Raw genomic sequence first — 20,952 nt, 5'->3', positions numbered from 1 at the left:
ATAAATTAAAAAAAAACAATTTAGATTTTCGTGTAATACCATAAAGTAATACATGTTAAATTGGCGAGAGAACAAAACCAAAGGAATGCATTTATAAGCATTGTTTTGGTTTTATTTTATAGTTTGATGCCCAAAAGCTGAAAAAAAAGTTTACGAAATTTTTACATGGCAGTATATTTTCTATTCTGATTCCTTTATATTCACCATCATCATTTCAGCGTATCACAGTCCACTGCTAGACATAGGCCTCTACATCATATACTTAGATAATTATATATCCGCAGCTTGCATAAATTTATGTATATCTAACTAAGCAATTGTGATACCGCTACTGTTTTTTTTTTTTCATAATATTTTATTTGTATTTAGGAAATATTTGCATTAAAAAGTGTATTAAATTTGAAAATACTAAAAGATAATATAATTAACAAAATAACATTTACTAGAGGCTATTTACCCCTTAATATACCATTACAAAAACAAAATATACTTTTAGATCAATAAATCTCACAGAAAGAAGTTGGTCCTCGGGTTTTCTATACTCATTGAGAATTCTAAGTACGTAGAATATGTGCTCTGATTTGCAATTTAAACTATAACTCGTCCTGTAAAACTAAAGGCCTATTAAGATATAATTCCTTCAAAGGCATTGCTCATTTTATGTCCCTATAGTAAAAAATATAAACTGCGAAGGCTAGACACACAAAAATTGTCAATGCATCTTTTAATTTCCATAAAAAGTAATAAAAAAAAAAACAAATTTATGCTATGTCATACCAAATTTATATAAAATAGTGTCATGTCGTTTTTTAGTTTTTTTTTTCCTTTTTTTATTGGTAGTTACTTACCACACTGACATTTTCCGTAGCTATTCTTATGAAGGAACTACTGTAGCTGCTATTACATACGAGTTGAGTGCAATATACCCTGAAATTAGTAATGGGAGAAAAACATCTCCATTCTCATTTAACTGAGTTGAAAAACGGAGGAGATTACTCAATTCGGAGGTTATATATATGTTCGGGGATAACTTCGTCGTTTATGAACCGATATTGATTATTCTTTTTTTGTTGAAAAGCAGATACCACAAGTGTGGTACCATGATAAGGAAACCAGGATCTGATGATGGAATCCCAGAGAAATCAAGGGAAACCCTCGAAAATCGTAGTGATGACTAGTGCGTTTGTTAATTTTTTCGTCTACTTAGGTTGTATTACTTGTCGATGTAAGTGAAGTCAGTTAAACACAATTATTTTTACCTCTTTATTGTGAGACAAAATTTTATTTCATTCAATATTCATTCAAAGGCCGGCAACGCACCTGCAAATCCTCTGATGTAGCGGGTGTCTGTGGATGTTCTTTTCACTTACCACCAGGTATGTCAACTGTCCGTTTGCCCCCTCTTCTATAAAAAAATAAATAAATAAATAAATAAATAATAATAATAATAATTCTTCTCTTAATATTTTTGTATAGTTGCAGTTTTTCCGTCTGTTATAGCCCATTCGTTTGTTCATTATTCTCGTAATTATAATAAAAACTTCAATAATGGAGTTGAAGTTAAATTATATATTTTTAATTTATTGATTTTAGAATCAAAGTCTAAGAATTTTGGGCATCATTGTAACTGTTCAGGATAAAATTCAAAAGTGACGGTTATGATTGTCTCTTATCGTATAGTATTAAAACGTTTGTAACCCCAATCAATAAAAGTGCGTGTGATCTTTTTTTTAATATAGTACTAACTGTGTCCAGCGGGAAACCCGCGTTAATTTGACGCAAAAATGTCTGAAAATATTATAAAATATATTTTATCACCCGCGGTACATGTACTATACAATAAAAAAATAATTTGTTAATTTGAATTAGTCGTTCCCAAGCTTAACGCGTTCAAACAAACAAAACAATAAATTTTTCAGATTTATAATATTAGTATAGATTGTTAGAGTTCAGATAATTATTATTTCAAATTTTTTTATTTTCGTAATCTCGTATAAAAATGGTTCGATTATGTTAGTATTTCGAATGTACTTTTAATGAAGTTTATTTTAGACATCTAATATGACTGTTGCGCTGACGGTCGCGAGTTCAATCCCCGCACATGACAGACATTTAAAGAGATAGATCTATCTATAGATAGCCCAGATAAAAACAGATAAAAATTGTGGAATCCCTGTTCCAACACACAATAGTTTACAATAACTTTCCATACAATCATCATTTTTTATTTGTAACTTTCGGCAGGGACTGGTCAGAGTCGGCTCTATTCAAAAATCAATATAGCATTTCAAACTGCATTAAAAAAATAATACAAGCATTTAATAAGAATTATATTCCTAGAAATGCTTAAACATTCATCGTATATCATACGTACAGGCCGAACATAAATTCCATTAACATGATTCTTTCGATTCAGTGTTGGGCGAGGCACGAACGGTTTTGGCGGGAAACGCGACTTGCATACTTATAGCACAAAATGGAGGACGCTACAACCGATACTTTTAAATCAAAGTCGTACCATAAGTTAGAATATAAAATAAGTTAATAATAATATCAAAAAGAGATGGATGTATTTCTTGTTCTTAGAATTTTATGATTTATATTTGCTGTCCCTTTCTAGTTAAAGTGTGAAATATGTTACGAACTTCATGAGTAATTGTATACGTGAATATTTTTCCAATATGGTCGACTTGTCAACTGTTTTCAATATGGAGACCAATTGTTGTTTGCTCATTGGGTGGTTTGGCAAATGGTTTCGTGGACAAATTGGGTGGTAATATTCCTGTCTATAATATTGTTCATATTTTTCAACGCCTTTGTCGTATTGTTTAACTGCATTGACTCATGACTAATTTTATTTTAATAAGCAATAAAAAATCAAATTCAGTCACTGTCTTCTTGTTGTATAAGAATATCATTTATTTTTTATTTGCAAAGTGTCCTATGTACTGTGTGGCTACGGTACTAAAGAATATAGCCACCCCCTCTCTTCCCGTGGGTTTCGTAAGAGGCGACTAAGGGATAAAACAGTTCCACTACCACCTTAGAACTTAAAAAGCCGACCGGTGGCGGGATAAACACCCAACTGCTGGCTTTGAAATATACAGGCTGAAGACGGGCAGCAGCGTCTTCGGTGCGACAAAGCCAGCCCTGCGGTCACCAACCCGCCTCCCCAGCGTGGTGACTATGGGTAAAACACATGAGTTCACGCCATTTTTGGGGTAAACTTGTGGAGGCCTATGTCCAGCAGTGGACTGTATAGGCTGTAATGATGAAAGTGTACTATAGCTTATATGTATTATATTATATAGACTCTGCTAACTCTTATTTAGGGCCTGTGTCACCGGTTTCTGATAAGTTGTCACAGATAGCATCCTTACCAAAGAGGTGCAAATTCCAATAAAAGGTCCTAAGAAATAGACCCTAGAAAATTATAAGAGAGAAAGAATTGTGTTATCAGTAATGGAGAAAAGACTATTTATAAATTTAGATAGGGACATAATCCGCAACACTATCTTACTTAAGATTGTCATATTTAAAAGTTTAGTTTTTGTTAGAGTTTTATTTTAGACACCATTCAGCTATTAAACGATTTTAAAAGGTACAAGTCAGGGTTTATTTTGGTTAAACCCTGGAGGAGCCATAATTTTTTTACATCATAATTTTTGAACTTTTAAAATTAGATTATAATATTTCTTTATATCACTTTTCTTTAATTGTACTATCTTATAGTGCCCAATTAAGACTTCCTAAAGTTTTCTATTGTTTTATTTTCAATATCTCAATACTATATGTAGAATTATTCCATTTATCAATTTCAAGGTCAGTACTTTTAGCGGGAATATGTCAAAATGGCGGCACTACGTCATATAATGGAGCGCTAAATATGAAGTCACGTTACAGTGGAACGATTTAATATAGGCATTTAAAATAAGTTTACAATTCAAGTTCAATTCTTATTCGCATGTAAAAATACAGAATAGCATTGTTAAGTTTAAATGTTTTTTAAAGCTTGTAAGAAAACTTGCAACATACTTTTAGTAAACCAAAGCCTGTAATTTTTTTAAAACAGGAAAAATAACTTACTAAAGTAACAAGTAATTTTCGTAGACATTATGGTGTTCCTTTTTTTTTGTTGCTTTGACGTAGATCGAATGAGGAAATGATATATAAATAATACTTCGATTTTTTTTATTCTTATATTAAACTAACTATAGAAAGTATTTAAATGAAATAAATCGATCTCACAAGGACCTAGAGGCATCACACTTAGTTTCACGTAACTACGTGTAGGGTACGTATATTTAACGTTTCGAAATACAAGTAGATATATAATTCTGATCGCGTCCAGCGCCGCGCACGCGGAGATATGCGCACGCGACGTTTGAACATTTGGCGATATGGAACATTGGGCCTGTTTCACCGGCTATGGTTATTGACATATGATGATGATATCATGCAGATAAAAGTTTTTGATGTATTATTCTTTTTCATCATCGAGTTCTGTATATACTCTATTTTTGAGATATTTCTATATGCAATAACTGCCCTCGATTTCTCTGGGATTCCATCATCAGTTCCTGCTTTCCTTATTATGGTACAGCCTACATTGGGGACCTTGGGATATCTTTTTTCCAAAAAACAAAAAAAGAATTATCAAAATCGATTAATAAACGACGAAGTTATCCCCGAACTAAAAAAAAATATACGGTCGAATTGAGTAACCTCCTCCTTATTTGAAGTAGGTTGAAAATGATTCTAAAAGCTGTAGTTGATTAATTGAGATTAAGCAGGTGTTAAAGGCCTATCTACTTCCTGTATTTAAAGTTTGATCGTAACTCATTTACAGAATAAACTTTCTCCACATCTGGTGAAATAGATCCTCAGGCTAGTCAAGGGTGTTCCATAGTGCACGCCGCGGTTCCCTTCTACAGCGTAGAAAGTAAAGAGGGGCGCTGTGAATCGATCCTTTATTATTATCACTCACTCGTTGATATGTACTTATAGTACGCATAATATAAGTTGAAGTTAGGCTCTACGAAATTGTTGCGAAGGTTTACTGAACAATAAAATGTAACTTTAATTTTTTATAATTCGAATACACGATATGAAATTTCCATGCGAAAAAATCGTTTTGCAGAAGTACAAAAGGGCCATATGTTCAGCTCCCATACCTGTGTACAGTTTTTTCAATGTGAAAATTTGTGTTGTTAGTGCAGTATAATACCAGATACTTTGCTCAATCAGATTTTATGCTACAACCAGGTATATTTATGCGATAAACACGATAACGTTAATAAAGAGAGAGCGTTTAAATTACCAAGACCAACCCTCACATTTATTTGACTGAGAAGTTATTGTTCTCGTTTTATTTTTGTTTTTTCTTTATTTTAATTTTCTGTTTCAATTCTAAATTCTTGTTGAGGTTATTTTATTTGTTATGCCTATCTACTTAACGGCTATTATTGTATAGTAGAGTTGTTTTAACTGTATATATGTCAAGTAGCTAGCGCGCTAACGGCTAAAAAATATTAGGAACCCCTGCCGGCCTAGCATGCGCGCCACGACAAAATTTTGTCTACCCCTTTTCTCGTATTATCTCTCTATGTCTACAGTAGCTAACATGCGTGCACGCAATACTCTTCTCGTTACGTCAAGAAGAGATAATCATTAAATTTTAGTGATCTGTGATATTTATCTCTACGGAAGCTAACATGACATCGTAATTTTGTCGAATTTTGACGTTTTAGGAAGAGAAACTTCTCGTCTTCAATATTATCGACGAGAAAGACGATAAATAAAAAATAAATAAAACCGGGTGCCTATTTTTTGTATACCATGGCGTTTCCCTATTATAATTATATAATTTCGGTATACGAAGAGCGGGAAATGCGAAAAGTCGAGTGAAGTGTGCCATATTTGCGCCCTGTTGCTTCTTATTCTAAATAATAATAATAATAATACTTTACTTCAGACCAAAGTATAAGTCCATATTGGGTTAGTACAACAAGACAAGACCACATTCAGAATAAAAAACAAAACAAAATTATATTAAAAAAATCAATACCTAAAAATAAAATTAAATAGAATAAAAGTAAAATCAATAATCAAAAAAAAAAAAAATTCAAAAATTCAAAAAAATTTAAAAATTAAAAAAAAAAAACAATGCGTGATAGAATTACAATTATCTAATGTGCGACAAGATATAAAGCACAACACGAGCATATTGTTTTACATATATAATTAAATTCATTTACTTACGCCGTTTTATTTTCCATATTTGATTTTTTAAATTAGATATACACTTTTTATCTTAGCCAAAAGGCCGAGAACATTGTAAAATAAAACATGTGTCACTCGTTTGAAATTATACAAACGTTGGCTCATCCCGGTTTGGCACGATTGGTCAATAACCTTGTAAATTCAACTTTACGACATAAGAAATAAGAATGATATTCAGTTGTGATTATGGTTGATAATGTTTCTCTACTCGACAAGGCGAAGTCTTCGGAAGAGAATTTTGTCTCTCGTAGTGCGCATGTTAGGGTAATCGAGAAAATACTCGATGTAGACATTATCTCTCTCTCTCGTCAAGAGATATCTCGTTGTATGCATGCTAGGCCGGCTGGGGTAGTCTATTCTACCTACAGCAGTAAGTTCTATTCGTAATTTATTTGCAGGATAAACATTACCCACATCCAGTGAAACCGGCTCTAGCTCTATGTATTTATATAAGCGGTGACCTGTGAAATATATATACCACATTGAAATACTAATTGCTTGATTTAGTTTTTTTTATTGGTGTTTAATAGTTACCGAATGTAACGTTTTTAAGTTATAAATTTAGGTTTAGTGTATGATTTATTTTATAATAGAATTGATTTGATTAAAGACTTAATGCTTACAATTAAAAAGCATGGTTTTTTTAAGTTAACAAATTTGTTTTATTTAAATACTGAGAAATAAAAATCGGCCAAGTGCGAGTCGGATTCGTGCACGAAGAATACACCATTGACTAGGTAACCAACAGTAGACACATTAATTTTAATATTGGGTAAAAGCGGCAAAATAATTGTTTCGAGCTTAAGCGACATTTTCCAGTTTTCAGTACAGGTAAAATAATTGTGTTTGCAGGCAAACGAAGAAAAACCGCCTTCAATTATATCGGCAAGTAATACAACGTCAAAAAAATTGTCGAGTAAATACGCATTATCAAAGATTACTCCAAAAGTTGTAATCAGATCTCGATATAATTTAAATGTGACCACATGGTAAACATCGGCTTTCGATTAAATTAAAAATCATCAAAATCGGTACACCCAGTAAAAAGTTATGCGGCTTTTCGAGAGTTTCCCTCGATTTCTTTGGAATCCCATCATCAGATCCTGGTTTCCTTATCATGTTACCAAACTAGAGATATTTCTTTTTCAAACGAAACAAGAATTATCAAAATCGGTTCATAAACGACGGAGTTATCCCCGAACATACATAATAAAAATATATATATACGGCCGAATTGAGTAACCTCCTCCTTTTTTTGAAGTCGGTTAAAAAATACACATACTTTTTGTTAGTATTTTGTAAATTTGAAAGGTTACAGCTTGTAAAAGTCATGGTGAGACGTTTTATAGTCTAATTTATGACCTGACATATATAAGCTACAACGACGCTCTACATTAGTAATACTCTGACTCTTTAAGTGATCATGTCTTAGACAAATGGAATAATAAATAAATAAAATAAAATAAATAAAATAAAATAAAATTCAAAAAGCTTTACTGGTGCTTCTTTCCTTAACATTAATACATATAATACATGCCTACTTTCTAAAAAACAAATTGATTTAATTAAATTTGACTTGTATTTGAATGATCGGTAACTGGGTTTGTGTGGAGCAGATGTCTGTCGACAAAGGCCTCCTCTAATAAAGATCTCCACGTATTCCTATCTTTTGCTAAGCGAGTCCATACCGGACCAGCTATTTTCTTGAAGTCATCTTCCCATCTTTTCGCTTGTCTTCCTCTATTTCTTTTACTAACTTAGTCCATTTCTCTTTACTTTTTTTTTACATATATTATGTCCCGTCCAATGCCATTTAAGCTGTCTGTAGACTGTTTGCATTTTTAAATTTAGTTTTCTTTTTGATTTCTTGTAATTTCACTCTATCTCCTCTTTTTATGCCTAAACTACTTCTTTCCATTGCGTTTTGGCAGACTTTTAATCTCAATCGTGAAAAATCACATGTCGAATGTTAGTGTCATTCCCATACATTGAGAATTCTATTATTCTATTTGTTTAGCGTTTATGCCACTTGTCTAAGCCAGCTGGTGTAATGGTGCGTGAAGTCGTATAAAACGCAACGGTTTGCGGGTTCGATTCCCGCTCGGAATGGATATTTGTAATTGTACAAATATTTCTTTCCGATTTGGATGACTGTCCTTGTTGGTCTTACCATCGTACCTCAGAGAGCACGTAAAAGCCGTCGGTCCCGGTTATTATCATAAATAAGTATAAGCCGTCGTTAGGTACTCATAGTAGGGAACATATCCGCCAACCCGTAGTGGACCAGCGTGGTGGATTAAGCTACAATCCTTCTCCTACATGGAGAAAGAGGCCTATGGCCAGCTGTGGGATATAACGGGCTGAATCGTGATATACCTACAAAAGATTTTAACCAGTCGATATCTGTACACGGAGAACATTTATGAGAAACGAATTATAGAGCAAAAGCAGCCAAATAGACTTTTTTAGAACTTTTGCTAGTTTGACTGTCTGTCTGTCTTCATGTTTGTATTCGACGTCTGCAAAATCTCATGCACGAAATCGTGTGTACTTTTCATGGTTCTAGTTTTAATCGTCTATCTGTCTAGAAGTGATGACATTACTTTATATAAGTTTTATTGAAATCTAAATGAATTCGTTTTGTACATATTTATCTTTTTAATATCAACTTCTGTTGTTTTTACTATGTATATAGGTAGGTACATACGTAATCTATATCTCGTATCGTATATTAATACGTGAAGCTAACACTTTGACCCTTTATTACGAAAATTGCGTGGACGGAGGAGTATGAAATTTCGCACAGTTATAGTTTGTATAGAGAAGGTGTGCAGAATGCTAATATTTTTTTTTTAAATTATGTAAAAAAATATATTACATAAAAAATATTACACACACTACCATGTATTTCATACACCCACGCATATATACTTTTTTGTTTATTATGATAGAACAGAATTTTAATAATATTCAAACTTATTAGTTAAATTAATTATGGCCGAATTTCAACCACTGAGCGACCACTAGTACTTATAAATAAGTATTATTTATTGTTCACTACAAAGAAACAGAGAAGGAATAAAATAGTGACATAATATACAAACGTATAGAAAGTATTGTATAGAATGTATCAACATGATAAAATTAACAAATTTATAAATATAAAAAATGTTAACCGACACATTACCAAAACGTTAAATCTCAAAAGATTTAATTACACCCGTCGAATAGAGAAAAAAGTATAAAATTTAGAAAATTCTAAATAATAACGAATAGGTTTGTATCGTATTTATGTCCTAATATATATGTCCATACATATGTCCTAATTCTCGACTCTACGTATCATTTACACTCAACTGAAAAATTGTTTAAGCTCATTACTTAGAATTGTCTTTTGGGAATTTCAAAATCGTTTAATGTAGCCAGACCTTCTGGAGAGGGTCCCGGGTAACCTGGTGTTGTAGGCGTCTATAAGGTACGTTATTCGCTTACTTACCGTACGCTTGTTGGCAACTTTTGTAATAAAAAATATTTTACGTTGAAGTCAGTAATTAATTTAATTTATCTGTCATTGAGATAGTCTGAAGATCTATATCTGAAATATAATACTATCCAACAGATAAAAAACGTATTTTATAAATACTCATTATCTGTTTCATCATCAAACTCAATTTACCTGTCAGATATTCGCAACCGATAAATTAAAAGTTGTAATTATTCTGCACATAAGTGACAAACGCTACCAGAGGTCAGCAGGGGGTGAATTAGACAATACACTTGAAACTAACTTAACTTAAATCACTTAATCGGTAGTTGAACTACATCTAACACCGTTGGATGTTTAATTTCAATTAGCTCACGTTGTGGTATTAACAATGCATTCTTGTCGATCGTGCGTCGCCGTCGCCATGAGCTCGGAGGGCGTAATCACACGATTGGCGGGATGAGTCACGACTTGCATCACTCGCCGCCCATTCATCTATTGCGACTCCCACTCGATAGGGATACCATAAAAAATTAACTTAAACTTATAATATCTACTTTATTATTAGATTTCTGCCTATTTCAGTAGAATGCGTCTTAACTACTACTAAGGTGGACATAGACCTCCTCTAGATCGCAATAAAGCATACTTTATTCAAGGCTTCGAGGTACTACGCACATTTCGAAATTTTAGAATATTACTTGTTCTGACAATAGCGCTTTAAATCATATCCGCGCGGAATGGTGCCAAGAATGCTGGCAGCATTTCCTCATTGAATCGCTATGCCGATTCTCTGGGCAAAAAAGCACCACCAAGAAGCACTCTTGTCACCAGTGGAGGCGATAAAACGAGGAATTAAATCTTTTAAATCTTTTTTTGGATTGCAAACGATAAAAAGATGTAATCTCAAATTAGTGACGAAAACTTGTGCCGCTTAGTCGTTTCAGCTTTCTCCGCCGTAGCTCCCGCTCTTCCTTGACAATCCTGTGGCTAAAAGCTGTTTTATTGACACGGAGAGACGGAGCAAGTGTTTTGTTAGCGCAGGTTGCATCCCAAAAAGCTTAGATAAATTCTTATAATTTATCACTTTATAATTGTACTATCTCTAATTCTACCGACTACATGACCCATTTTTTAAATTTTTTAACCCCCCCCCCCTCTTGGTGATTACCCGTAGTACTTGCTAAGACCCCCCTCGAGTTTTCACGTAGTAATTCAGAAGTGTGGTTTAAATGATTTTTCAAACATGAAGTTAAGAAAATAGATTTTCGTTCACGATTTTCCTAGAGATTATTCACTACGTGACGAAAACCTAAGACCACCCCCCCGGCCCTATATAACCAAGCGTGGTATGTTTCCCCCCTGAATGAGTCACGTCATTGCCGAACGTAGGTACGTAATCGTAGGTAACGATTGAGAAGAACTGGCTAGGAACTCAACGGTTACTTGTTTCAAAAAAATTTGGTACAATTTGCCAAACTCTCACAAATCTTTATGACAATATTCTCAAAATTACTATTTATGTTTATTTATTAATTAGTAGTAAATAAAATCACGTTGATTCCAGATGGCATTCAAGGAGAATATTATTTTAAACACTTGTTCAAAAGAGCTATTTTCGTAAGAAAACCCAAGATAAGGAAGTGTGTCCGCATTTGTACAAATCAGTTCTCCAACGAAACAGGGATATGTGATATAAGATAACCCCCTAGCTTTTTTTGCTTATTGGTAAGACATTTGGAAGCTGCTACCTATTAGCATGCATATTGAAGTCTAGCAAATAAGCAGATAGCTGCACCCGATCTTACGTTATTGCCATCCATGGACATCTGCAACATTAGACGAGTTGTGGTGTGTTGCCGCTCTTAGGTAACAGTACAGAAAATTAAACAAAAAAAAAACCTTTTGTTCTTTGTTTTTTTCACATTCTATAGAAATTTATTAGCTAGGTACTTTAAAAAACCCTCAATACCTTACTCAACCATAGCGGTCTGTCATAATTACGTGCTGGACGGAATTATGTGCCACTAAAGCAACACACATTTCTTCTATATTTTAGAGATGTTTTAAATGGTGTACTTATATACGAACTAGCTGACCTGGCAAACTTCGTATCGCCTTATTTTTTTCTTAAATATAATAATTACATATATCAAAACAAAATATACCCTATCTTTCAAGTTGGATCAAACTGCACACGGTGTGCAAATTTGATTAAAACCGGTTAAGTAGTTTAGGAGTTCATCGCGGACAAACATTGTGACACGAGATTTATATATATTAAGATATTGTTTATTTAAAACTATAGAATCGTGTCCTTTGATTGTCGGAATCGTGGCAGCAGTACAAACGCGGATACACATCTGTGCCTTACGCCCTTTCTGTTTATTTAAATTATACATAATTAATTAATAACACACGATTAATTTATATTATTAGTTAATCGCTGTGTACAGCTCAAATTAAATCATTAAAATTTATTCATACTTGGCTTAAAGGTTTGGCTTGGCTAAGAAGCACGATATCAAGTCTCAGTGCATTTACCTACGTCGTAATTAGAAACCTCTAAAGTGCCTGCTCAGATTATAGATATTTTGAATTTGAACTATTTATAACGTAATTGTATGCTGTGTGGCTACGGCACTAAAGAATTTAGCCACTCCCTCTCTTCCCGTGGGTGTCGTAAGAGGCGACTAAGGGATAACAAGGTTCCACAACCACCTTGGAACTTAAGAAGCCGACCGATGGCGGGATAACCATCCAACTGCTGGCTTTGAAATACACAGGCCGAAGACGGGCAGCAGCGTCTTCGGTGCGACAAAGCCAGTACTGCGGTCACCAACCCGCCTGCCCAGCGTGGTGACTATGGGCAAAACACACGAGTTCACGTTATTTTTGGCGTAAACTTGTGGAGGCCTATGTCCAGCAGTGGACTGTATAGGCTGTAATGAAAAAAAACGCCAGTTTTATTTTCTTACGAAGCATTCTATGTATATCATAATTATCATAACCATGGGTAAACAGAGAAATTGTTTTTGAAATAAAACTTCTTTACGTACGTACGTAAATTGCGTAATTACGCTTGTCTTGGGAAGTAAGATGGTGAATAAGTTACGAGAGCGTTACGAAAAGTGTGATCGGGTGTGGCAAACGGAGCAACAGAGAGATGTGCGAGCACATATTTTCATTTTCTCTTTCTCTCCTAGCCAGCTAAGTTTCATATATCTCAGACACAGTGCAGGCCTATTGTGTAGGCCTATTACTGAAGAAGATTTACTTCAGTCGTGTAGTCTAAAGCACACTCGTTTTATATATATACCTATTACAGAAACCTTTAATTTTTTGCTATAGCAGTCGTACATAATTATAATCTAGTATTAAGTTCGAAAGATATCATTATATCTTAGAGGATTCGATTAACAGGTTGAGTATTTGAAATATGCCTTTCGCAAGAATTATATAAATCAGTAGTATTATATCTATTATAAAGTAATCTAATAAAATTGTATTAGGTAGCGTCACATGCAAGCGATTCTGTATTGCCTTCAATGTAGCCATCTCAAATTAATAGTTTAAAAGCCCGTATCGCACACAGGCCACTAGATTTTGTCTTACCCCAAAACATATCCTTTAACTCTTAAATTTACAGATTGTGAATATTTCAAAATATAACAGGAAAAATATACAATTCAGCTTGTAACATTCCACTGATTGGTATAGGCCTCTTTCTCCACGTTGGCGAAGGATTTGACCTTAATCCACCACGCTGCTTCACTGCGAATTGGCGGATATATTACCTACTATGAGTAACATTTGCTATTAAGCATTTATGATAACAATCGGTACCGACAGCTTAACGTGCTCTTCGAGGCACGGTGGGGAGACCTACGAGGACACACGTCCAAACCGGAAAAAATATTTATAAAAATACAAATATCCATCCCTAACGGCAAACCGCCGGTTTTTAGGCGCCTTCACACACCACTACAATAGAGCGGTTGTCAAATAATAGAAGTGAATATTGTTCAATTGTAAACAAATACTCAATCTAGAAAATACAATTCAGATAACAGGTGCACTTTATTTGTGAATACATTTCTTTATAGCACCTTAATTGTAAAAGTGTGAATTGTACCTTTATTTGTTATCAATAAAAAACTTTTTTTTTAAATCCTTCGGCTCACTAGATCAACGAAATGCGTAAGATCGGCGGCGGAAGATGGATGAGTGTTGCGGACAACTGTTATGTATGGCGCGAGCTTGGAGAGGCCTACCTTTAGCAATGGACTATGATTGGCTGAAGCGAAGATAAATAAAATAAAATAAAAACATGAAGGGAAAAGCATAAAACTATTAAATAATTTTTGCAATTTTTTCATAAGGAATACAATTACAATGTTGTACCACCGTTTTTAATATCCCTTTGTAGGTAGGTTGTTTCATAATATGTACGATTTTTATTTTTGTGTTACCCACAATTAGGAATTCTAAACATTTTTGAATATCATATCAAAAATTGACCGCTCCAGCGGGATTCGAACCCGCGTCTTCGACATACCGTGTCGACGCTCTAGCCAATTAAGCTATGGAACGATATACTCGCCAGAGCGAAACTTTTGATATGATGATTTTTACTTTCGGTTTAAGCGAACCGTGGCGCCGTCTATAGTGAGTTCTTTACAGTGACTCGTAACTATTCAAAGTTTCATATTACAATGAAAATCTTTGACAGGAGACGACACCATGCTATTTTTAATATGTACGATTTTTATTTTTGTGTTACCCACAATTAGGAATTCTAAACATTTTTGAATATCATATCAAAAATTGACCGCTCCAGCGGGATTCGAAATGTTTAGAATTCCTAATTGTGGGTAACACAAAAATAAAAATCGTACATATTAATAATAGCATGGTGTCGTCTCCTGTCAAAGATTTTCATTGTAATATGAAACTTTGAATAGTTACGAGTCTCTGTAAAGAACTCACTATAGACGGCGCCACGGTTCGCTTAAACCGAAAGTAAAAATCATCATATCAAAAGTTTCGCTCTGGCGAGTATATCGTTCCATAGCTTAATTGGCTAGAGCGTCGACACGGTATGTCGAAGACGCGGGTTCGAATCCCGCTGGAGCGGTCAATTTTTGATATGATATTCAAAAATGTTTAGAATTCCTAATTGTGGGTAACACAAAAATAAAAATCGTACATATTAAAAATAGCATGGTGTCGTCTCCTGTCAAAGATTTTCATTGTAATATGAAACTTTGAATAGTTACGAGTCTCTGTAAAGAACTCACTATAGACGGCGCCACGGTTCGCTTAAACCGAAAGTAAAAATCATCATAGCAAAAGTTTCGCTCTGGCGAGTATATCGTTCCATAGCTTAATTGGCTAGAGCGTCGACACGGTATGTCGAAGACGCGGGTTCGAATCCCGCTGGAGCGGTCAATTTTTGATATGATATTCAAAAATGTTTAGGTTGTTTCATAATTGATTTGCGTCTTCCCGTTAATGACATACCTACTTTGATAGGTACAAGTCGAAACATTGTTCATCCAAGTACTGAGTATTTTTATTTGAATGAAAATATTAGTAATAGTCTAAATTTGATTTTATTTCAAATTAAAGTAACTAAATAAAGTTTTAATTTGTAAAATGAATATTCGAAAGTGCTTTTGAATAAAGCTGTTTTTGATTTTGATTTTGAGTTGTACTTCATCTTATATATAAAATTCTCGTATCACAATGTTAGTTACAATGCTCCTCCGGCTGGACCGATTTTTATGAAATTTTGTGTGCATAAATCAAAAACAAAACCAAAAACAACTTTATTGAAATGAGCAATTTCGAATCGTCATTTTAAAAATTAAAACTTTAAAAATGATTATGCTTTTAGGAAAAGTAAAGCTACCACCGATTCGGAATGTAGATTCTGCAGAGAAGAATTGGCAAGAAACTCGGCAGTCATCCAAACCATATCGGGTAGATCTGAAAATCGGCCAACGTCTACTTGTCATACCCCTAAGTTATAGGGGGGGGGGATTAATTGCTTTTATATTAAAATGTAATTTAAAAAAAAACATTTATCTAAAAATGTATAACGCAAGTTTAAGACATAAATAATTGTGTTTACTCGCAAACAAAAAAAAAACTGATTTCAATGACATCGACAAGTAAAGCAACGTAGGGAGACGATAAAATAGTCAAGTTATTACGCGTTATCAAATGTACTTATCAGATCTTAATCAATTTAAATGGCACCGTATGACAAGCACCAGTTTTCGAAGAAAAAAGAAATGTTGAAATTGGTCACTCCAGTACAAAGTTATGTGGTATGATATAACGTAGATCGACGAAAAAGTAGTCAAGTAAATACGCATTATTATTTATTGTCTGTAACTTAAAAGGTCTCAATTAAATTAAAATGGGACAACGCTATCTTTCTATTAAAAAGAAATCATCGAAATCGGTCCACCCTGTTAAAAGTTCCGAGTTTACATAAATGTAAAAATACAGTCGAATTGAGAACCTCCTCATTTTTTTAGAAGTTGGTTAAAAAATTTAGTATTCTTTTTAACAGACTTCCAAAAAAGGAGGAGGTTCTCAATTCGACTGTATATATATATATATATATATATATTTTTTTTATGTATGTTACATCAGAACTTTTGCCCGTGTGGACCGATTTCGACAAATTTTCTTTTAATCGAAAGGTGGTGTGTGTCAATTGGTCCCATTTAAATTCATTTGAAATCTAACAACTGCTTTTCGAGTTATATCTAATAATGCGTTTTTACTTGACGCTTTTTTCGTCGACCTACGTTGTATTATACCGCATAACTTTCTACTGGATGTACCGATTTTGATAATTCTTTTTTTGTTCGAAAGGGGATATCCCTAGTTTGGTACAGTGATAAGGAAACCAGGATCTGATGATAGGATCCCAGAGAAATCGAGGGAAACTCTCGAAAATCCGTAATAACTTTTTACTGGGTGTACCGATTTAGATAATTTTTAATTTAATCGAAAGCTGATGTTTATCATGTGGTCACATATAAATTTTATCGAGATCTGATAACTACTTTTTAAGTAATCTTTGATAACGCGTAGTTGCTTGACTATTTTTTCGTCGATCTACGTTGTATTACTTGTCGATGTAATTGAAGTCGGTTTTTTTTTTCGTTTGCAAGCAAACACAATTATTTGCATTAAAAGTCAACATATAATATATAAGCAACTATTATTTTTGGTGCCGTGGTCTGGGTGTATTTGCAGTCCTTGTGGGTCTCCCCATCGTGCCTCGGAGAACACGTTAAGCCGACGGTCCCGGTTGTTATCATGGACACTTGATAGCGATCGTTACTCATAGTAGTGAATATATCCGCCAACCCGCATTGGAGCAGCGTGGTGGATTAAGCTCTGATTCTTCTCCTCCATGGGGAAAGAGGCCTATGCCCAGTAGTGGGATATTACAGGCTGAAGCGTATTATTTATCAAACAAATCTGTCATTAAAAAAATTCAGTTGCAGTCCTTTGTAGATTACAATCGATAACCTTCCGTCCGTAAGGAGTTTTTATATAAACCGATGTTTTCAAGTCTCTCTTAAAAAAAAATAACAACATGCGTTCTAAATAAAAATAAGTAAAAAAAAAACCTCTACAGTAATGTAAACCGCCTAATCACTTATTACATTGTTACAAGGCTTAGCGAATGAAATGCGAGGAATGTCGAAAAACAGCTTAACTTGCTCCATTTAATTGTCATTGTTACTCTAAAAATAATCAGCACCGTATTGAAGGCGGTAATTTATATAAAGTTGTTGACATTTATCTATCGTCAGAATAACCTGTGACTGCTTTGAGTAACCTGTTTTGTCTTGATTACATTTAGTAACATTACATTATATAATTTGTTTTTACTCGCAAACAAAAAAAAAAACTTACTTCAATTACATCGACAAATAATACAACGTAGGTTGACGAAAACATAAGATTACTCAAAAAGAAATAATATCTCGATTACATTTAAATGGGACCACAAGACAAACATCAGGTTTCGATTAAAACACTGCTGTACAATACAACGTCGACCTACGTTACCTACGAAAAAATAGTCTAGTAAATACGCATTCATCATCATTACAGCCTATACACCATACACCACAAGAAAAACATCAGGTTTCGATTAAACAACTGCTGTACAATACAACGTCGACCTACGTTACCTACGAAAAAATAGTCTAGTAAATACGCATTCATCATCATTACAGCCTATACACCATACACCACAAGAAAAACATCAGGTTCCGATTAAACAACTGCTGTACAATACAACGTCGACCTACGTTACCTACGAAAAAATAGTCTAGTAAATACGCATTCATCATCATTACAGCCTATACAGTCCAGTGCTGGACATAGGCCTCCACAACTATAAGCCAAAAATAACGTGAACTCATGTGTTTTGCCCATAGTCACCACGCTGGGCAGGCGGGTTGGTGACCGCAGGGCTGGCTTTGTCGCACCGAAGACGCTGCTGCCCGTCTTCGGCCTGTGTATTTCAAAGCCAGCAGTTGGATGGTTATCCCGCCACCGGTCGGCTTTCTAAGTTCCAAGGTGGTAGTGGAACTGTGTTATCCCTTAGTCGCCTCTTACGACACCCACGGGAAGGAGGGGGTGGCTATATTCTTTAGTACCGTAGCCACAGAGTACGCATTATTAGATATGAAAAGAAAAGAAAATACCTTGTCAGATATCAATCAAATTTAAATGGGATCACGTGACATGCACTACCTTTCGATTAAAAATAAATCATCGAAATCGGTCCACTCAGTCAAAAGTTCTGTATCTCAGAACTTTCATAAAATAACATTCATAAAAAAAAAACGATCGAATCTCGATCGAATCTCCCCTTTTTTGGAAGTCGGTTAATAATAGGTATAGTAAAAATAGGGTAGGGTATATGGATAATTAGACTGTAACAATAAATTGTAGATTCAGAATTAAAGGTAACGGTGATTAATTCGAAAACGTATTTAAAAACAGTCTTAAATTCTGAACTATTAATAAAATTCTCTATGAAAATTAAAAATAAATAAATAAGATAAATCGATAGATTATATTTGATGCAAAGTTTATAGAGTTAAAATAAGAGACAAGATTGCTTTTTTAAATTCATTTAGTTTTTTGAATGGTGATTTTTACGAAGCCTCCTAGTTTTTGGTTAAACAATTTTATTGTCTGTATATCAATACTTAAGAAATTATAACGTAGGCTTTTAAAAACTTCAACTTAACTAGCGATAGGTAGTTTTTGTCGTCTCGATACGCTAAGCCTCAAACGTGACGGGAATATTCGGAGCCGTTACGAGTTGTTTATTTCCACCGGAGGGTGTTAAACTCGTACGGAAAAAGGTTTTACGAATCAACTTGAATTTAAATCACGCGTTTCCTGGACCAAAACTGATGAACGGAAATGAACCAGGATGTACCCTTTATGGCGACTGTCTATCGCATCCAGGCATACTTACAACTGGCTCCTTAGTTTAAAATATGGCCGTCCTAGGTGTTTTGTAATGCATGCGCGTGCGTCGTTTCCTGCATCGAAAGGAGTGCTACCAACCATTGTTCGGTGGGAGGGGATGTGTGTGACCTGAATAAAAATGCGTTGAACTGTCGAACTAAAAAAATATCGTTCGTTTTACCGCCTTACACACCGTGCAATGTGTTCTTGGGTTTTTGATTCAAAAAATTACCTATGTTTATGTTGAAATAGAAAGTTGTTCTTAATTCCTACTCTAAGAATAGGCAAATTGTAGCTGTATGTAATTAATAAAATAATGTCGATACGCATACGCTACGATACGCTGTTGCTATAAATCATACTTAATAAAATAATTTTAATCACACACATACATAGGCACTTTCCTACATTGTATTGTTTATAACATCAATTAATTAATCTTACAACTATGATGGTAAACTAATTAATTGAAGTTATAGATTTATCTCTTTTCTTATCGTAGTTTGCATGAAACGACCCATTCTTTACATTGGAAGCTACGTAATATGTTTGATTTGAAGTGATCAAACAAATTTATACTACGAGCAAAGTACTCATTTAATATTCCTTTGGTAACCATCCATAAAACTAAGCCTAGCTAATTAGTGGATGAGAAAATACCTCTGACCCAACACTCATCTAACTACTTTAAAATCAAATGACGTACTCGATCCCGTGTGACCAACGTAAATGAGTGTGGTTAAGGTAGAGCTCAATGGAAAAGTACATCTAAGGCAAGGGGGTACCTTATTCTTCGTGTCCCAGTCTAATGACAAATACCTACATAGAATGTCTAATTGGTATTCATCTGAGCGCGTGTAGACCATGCCGCGGTGGGGAAGGGTTAATAGCCGGCGCCGCCTCCGCGCCCAGGCATATTGTACCGAGGCCTGCCCGCGAGCGCCGTACGCTCGTCCGCCAAACGCTAATTCACTCTGTCAATATTTAAACTAACGTAGTGACCGCTCCGACGATTTCACTGTAAAACGAGCCGGTGGCTGGGAAGGCAAGATGTCGGCATAGCTGATTGACTGTGATATACGGCTGTGTCACATCGAGCCAGCTCAATCCGCCGGCGTTCGACGAGAGAAGATTGCGCAGAAGACTATGGATGCTCCCGTAACGAAAACAAACTTGTATCGCGATCGCTCCCGTAACGCGGGGTGGAGGGTGTCTGACAGCTGTCAGTGCGCACTTTCCTCTTTCTCGCGGCTGTCGGGCCGAAAATCTTTATTTATATCACATACGACGATGTTCCCGTAGAGTGCGACTGGCTCTGTGCGTGAATTACGAATACGAAAACACGACAGAATGGCGAACGACGAGGTGCTAGGGCCGCGGAAGACGATGTTCGTTTTAGTGATTGTTGTTGGATGTTTCGCCGTTCTGTGGCCCAGGATCCTGTCCCCGCTCATCCTGGGCCACACTTCAGAGCAGCTGAAGCCGAACCAGTTCGACCGGGACGCAGGTAAATCGGTATTTTTAACTCTAGCTCAATGTCAATATCGCTGGACCGATGCACGTTTCTAAATCTAATTATACGTTTCGCGTCAATTTTCGATATTTTAGACTATTAATTTTCGGTGTTAATATACCACAATGAATATATTTAACATGTTAAA

At 34.8% G+C, this 20,952-nt stretch overlaps 1 protein-coding gene across 1 annotated transcript in view; it reads left to right on the top strand.

Annotated features, from left to right (window-relative positions):
• The first annotated feature begins 20,522 nt into the window (after positions 1-20,522).
• The window catches only part of LOC123661566 (glutamic acid-rich protein), a 33,040-nt gene continuing 32,610 nt past the window's right edge, over positions 20,523-20,952 (top strand). Inside the window, exon 1 of the mRNA XM_045596521.1 lies at positions 20,523-20,798. Within this exon, the coding sequence (XP_045452477.1) occupies positions 20,642-20,798 (157 nt within the window). The 5' untranslated portion in view covers positions 20,523-20,641. The remainder of the gene's footprint in view (positions 20,799-20,952) is intronic.

This window comes from Melitaea cinxia, chromosome 17, assembly GCF_905220565.1.
Source record: "Melitaea cinxia chromosome 17, ilMelCinx1.1, whole genome shotgun sequence".
Taxonomy (NCBI): Eukaryota; Metazoa; Arthropoda; class Insecta; order Lepidoptera; family Nymphalidae; genus Melitaea; species Melitaea cinxia.
Note: the sequence above shows the minus strand (reverse complement) of the source record. Positions and strands in the feature narration are given on the sequence as shown.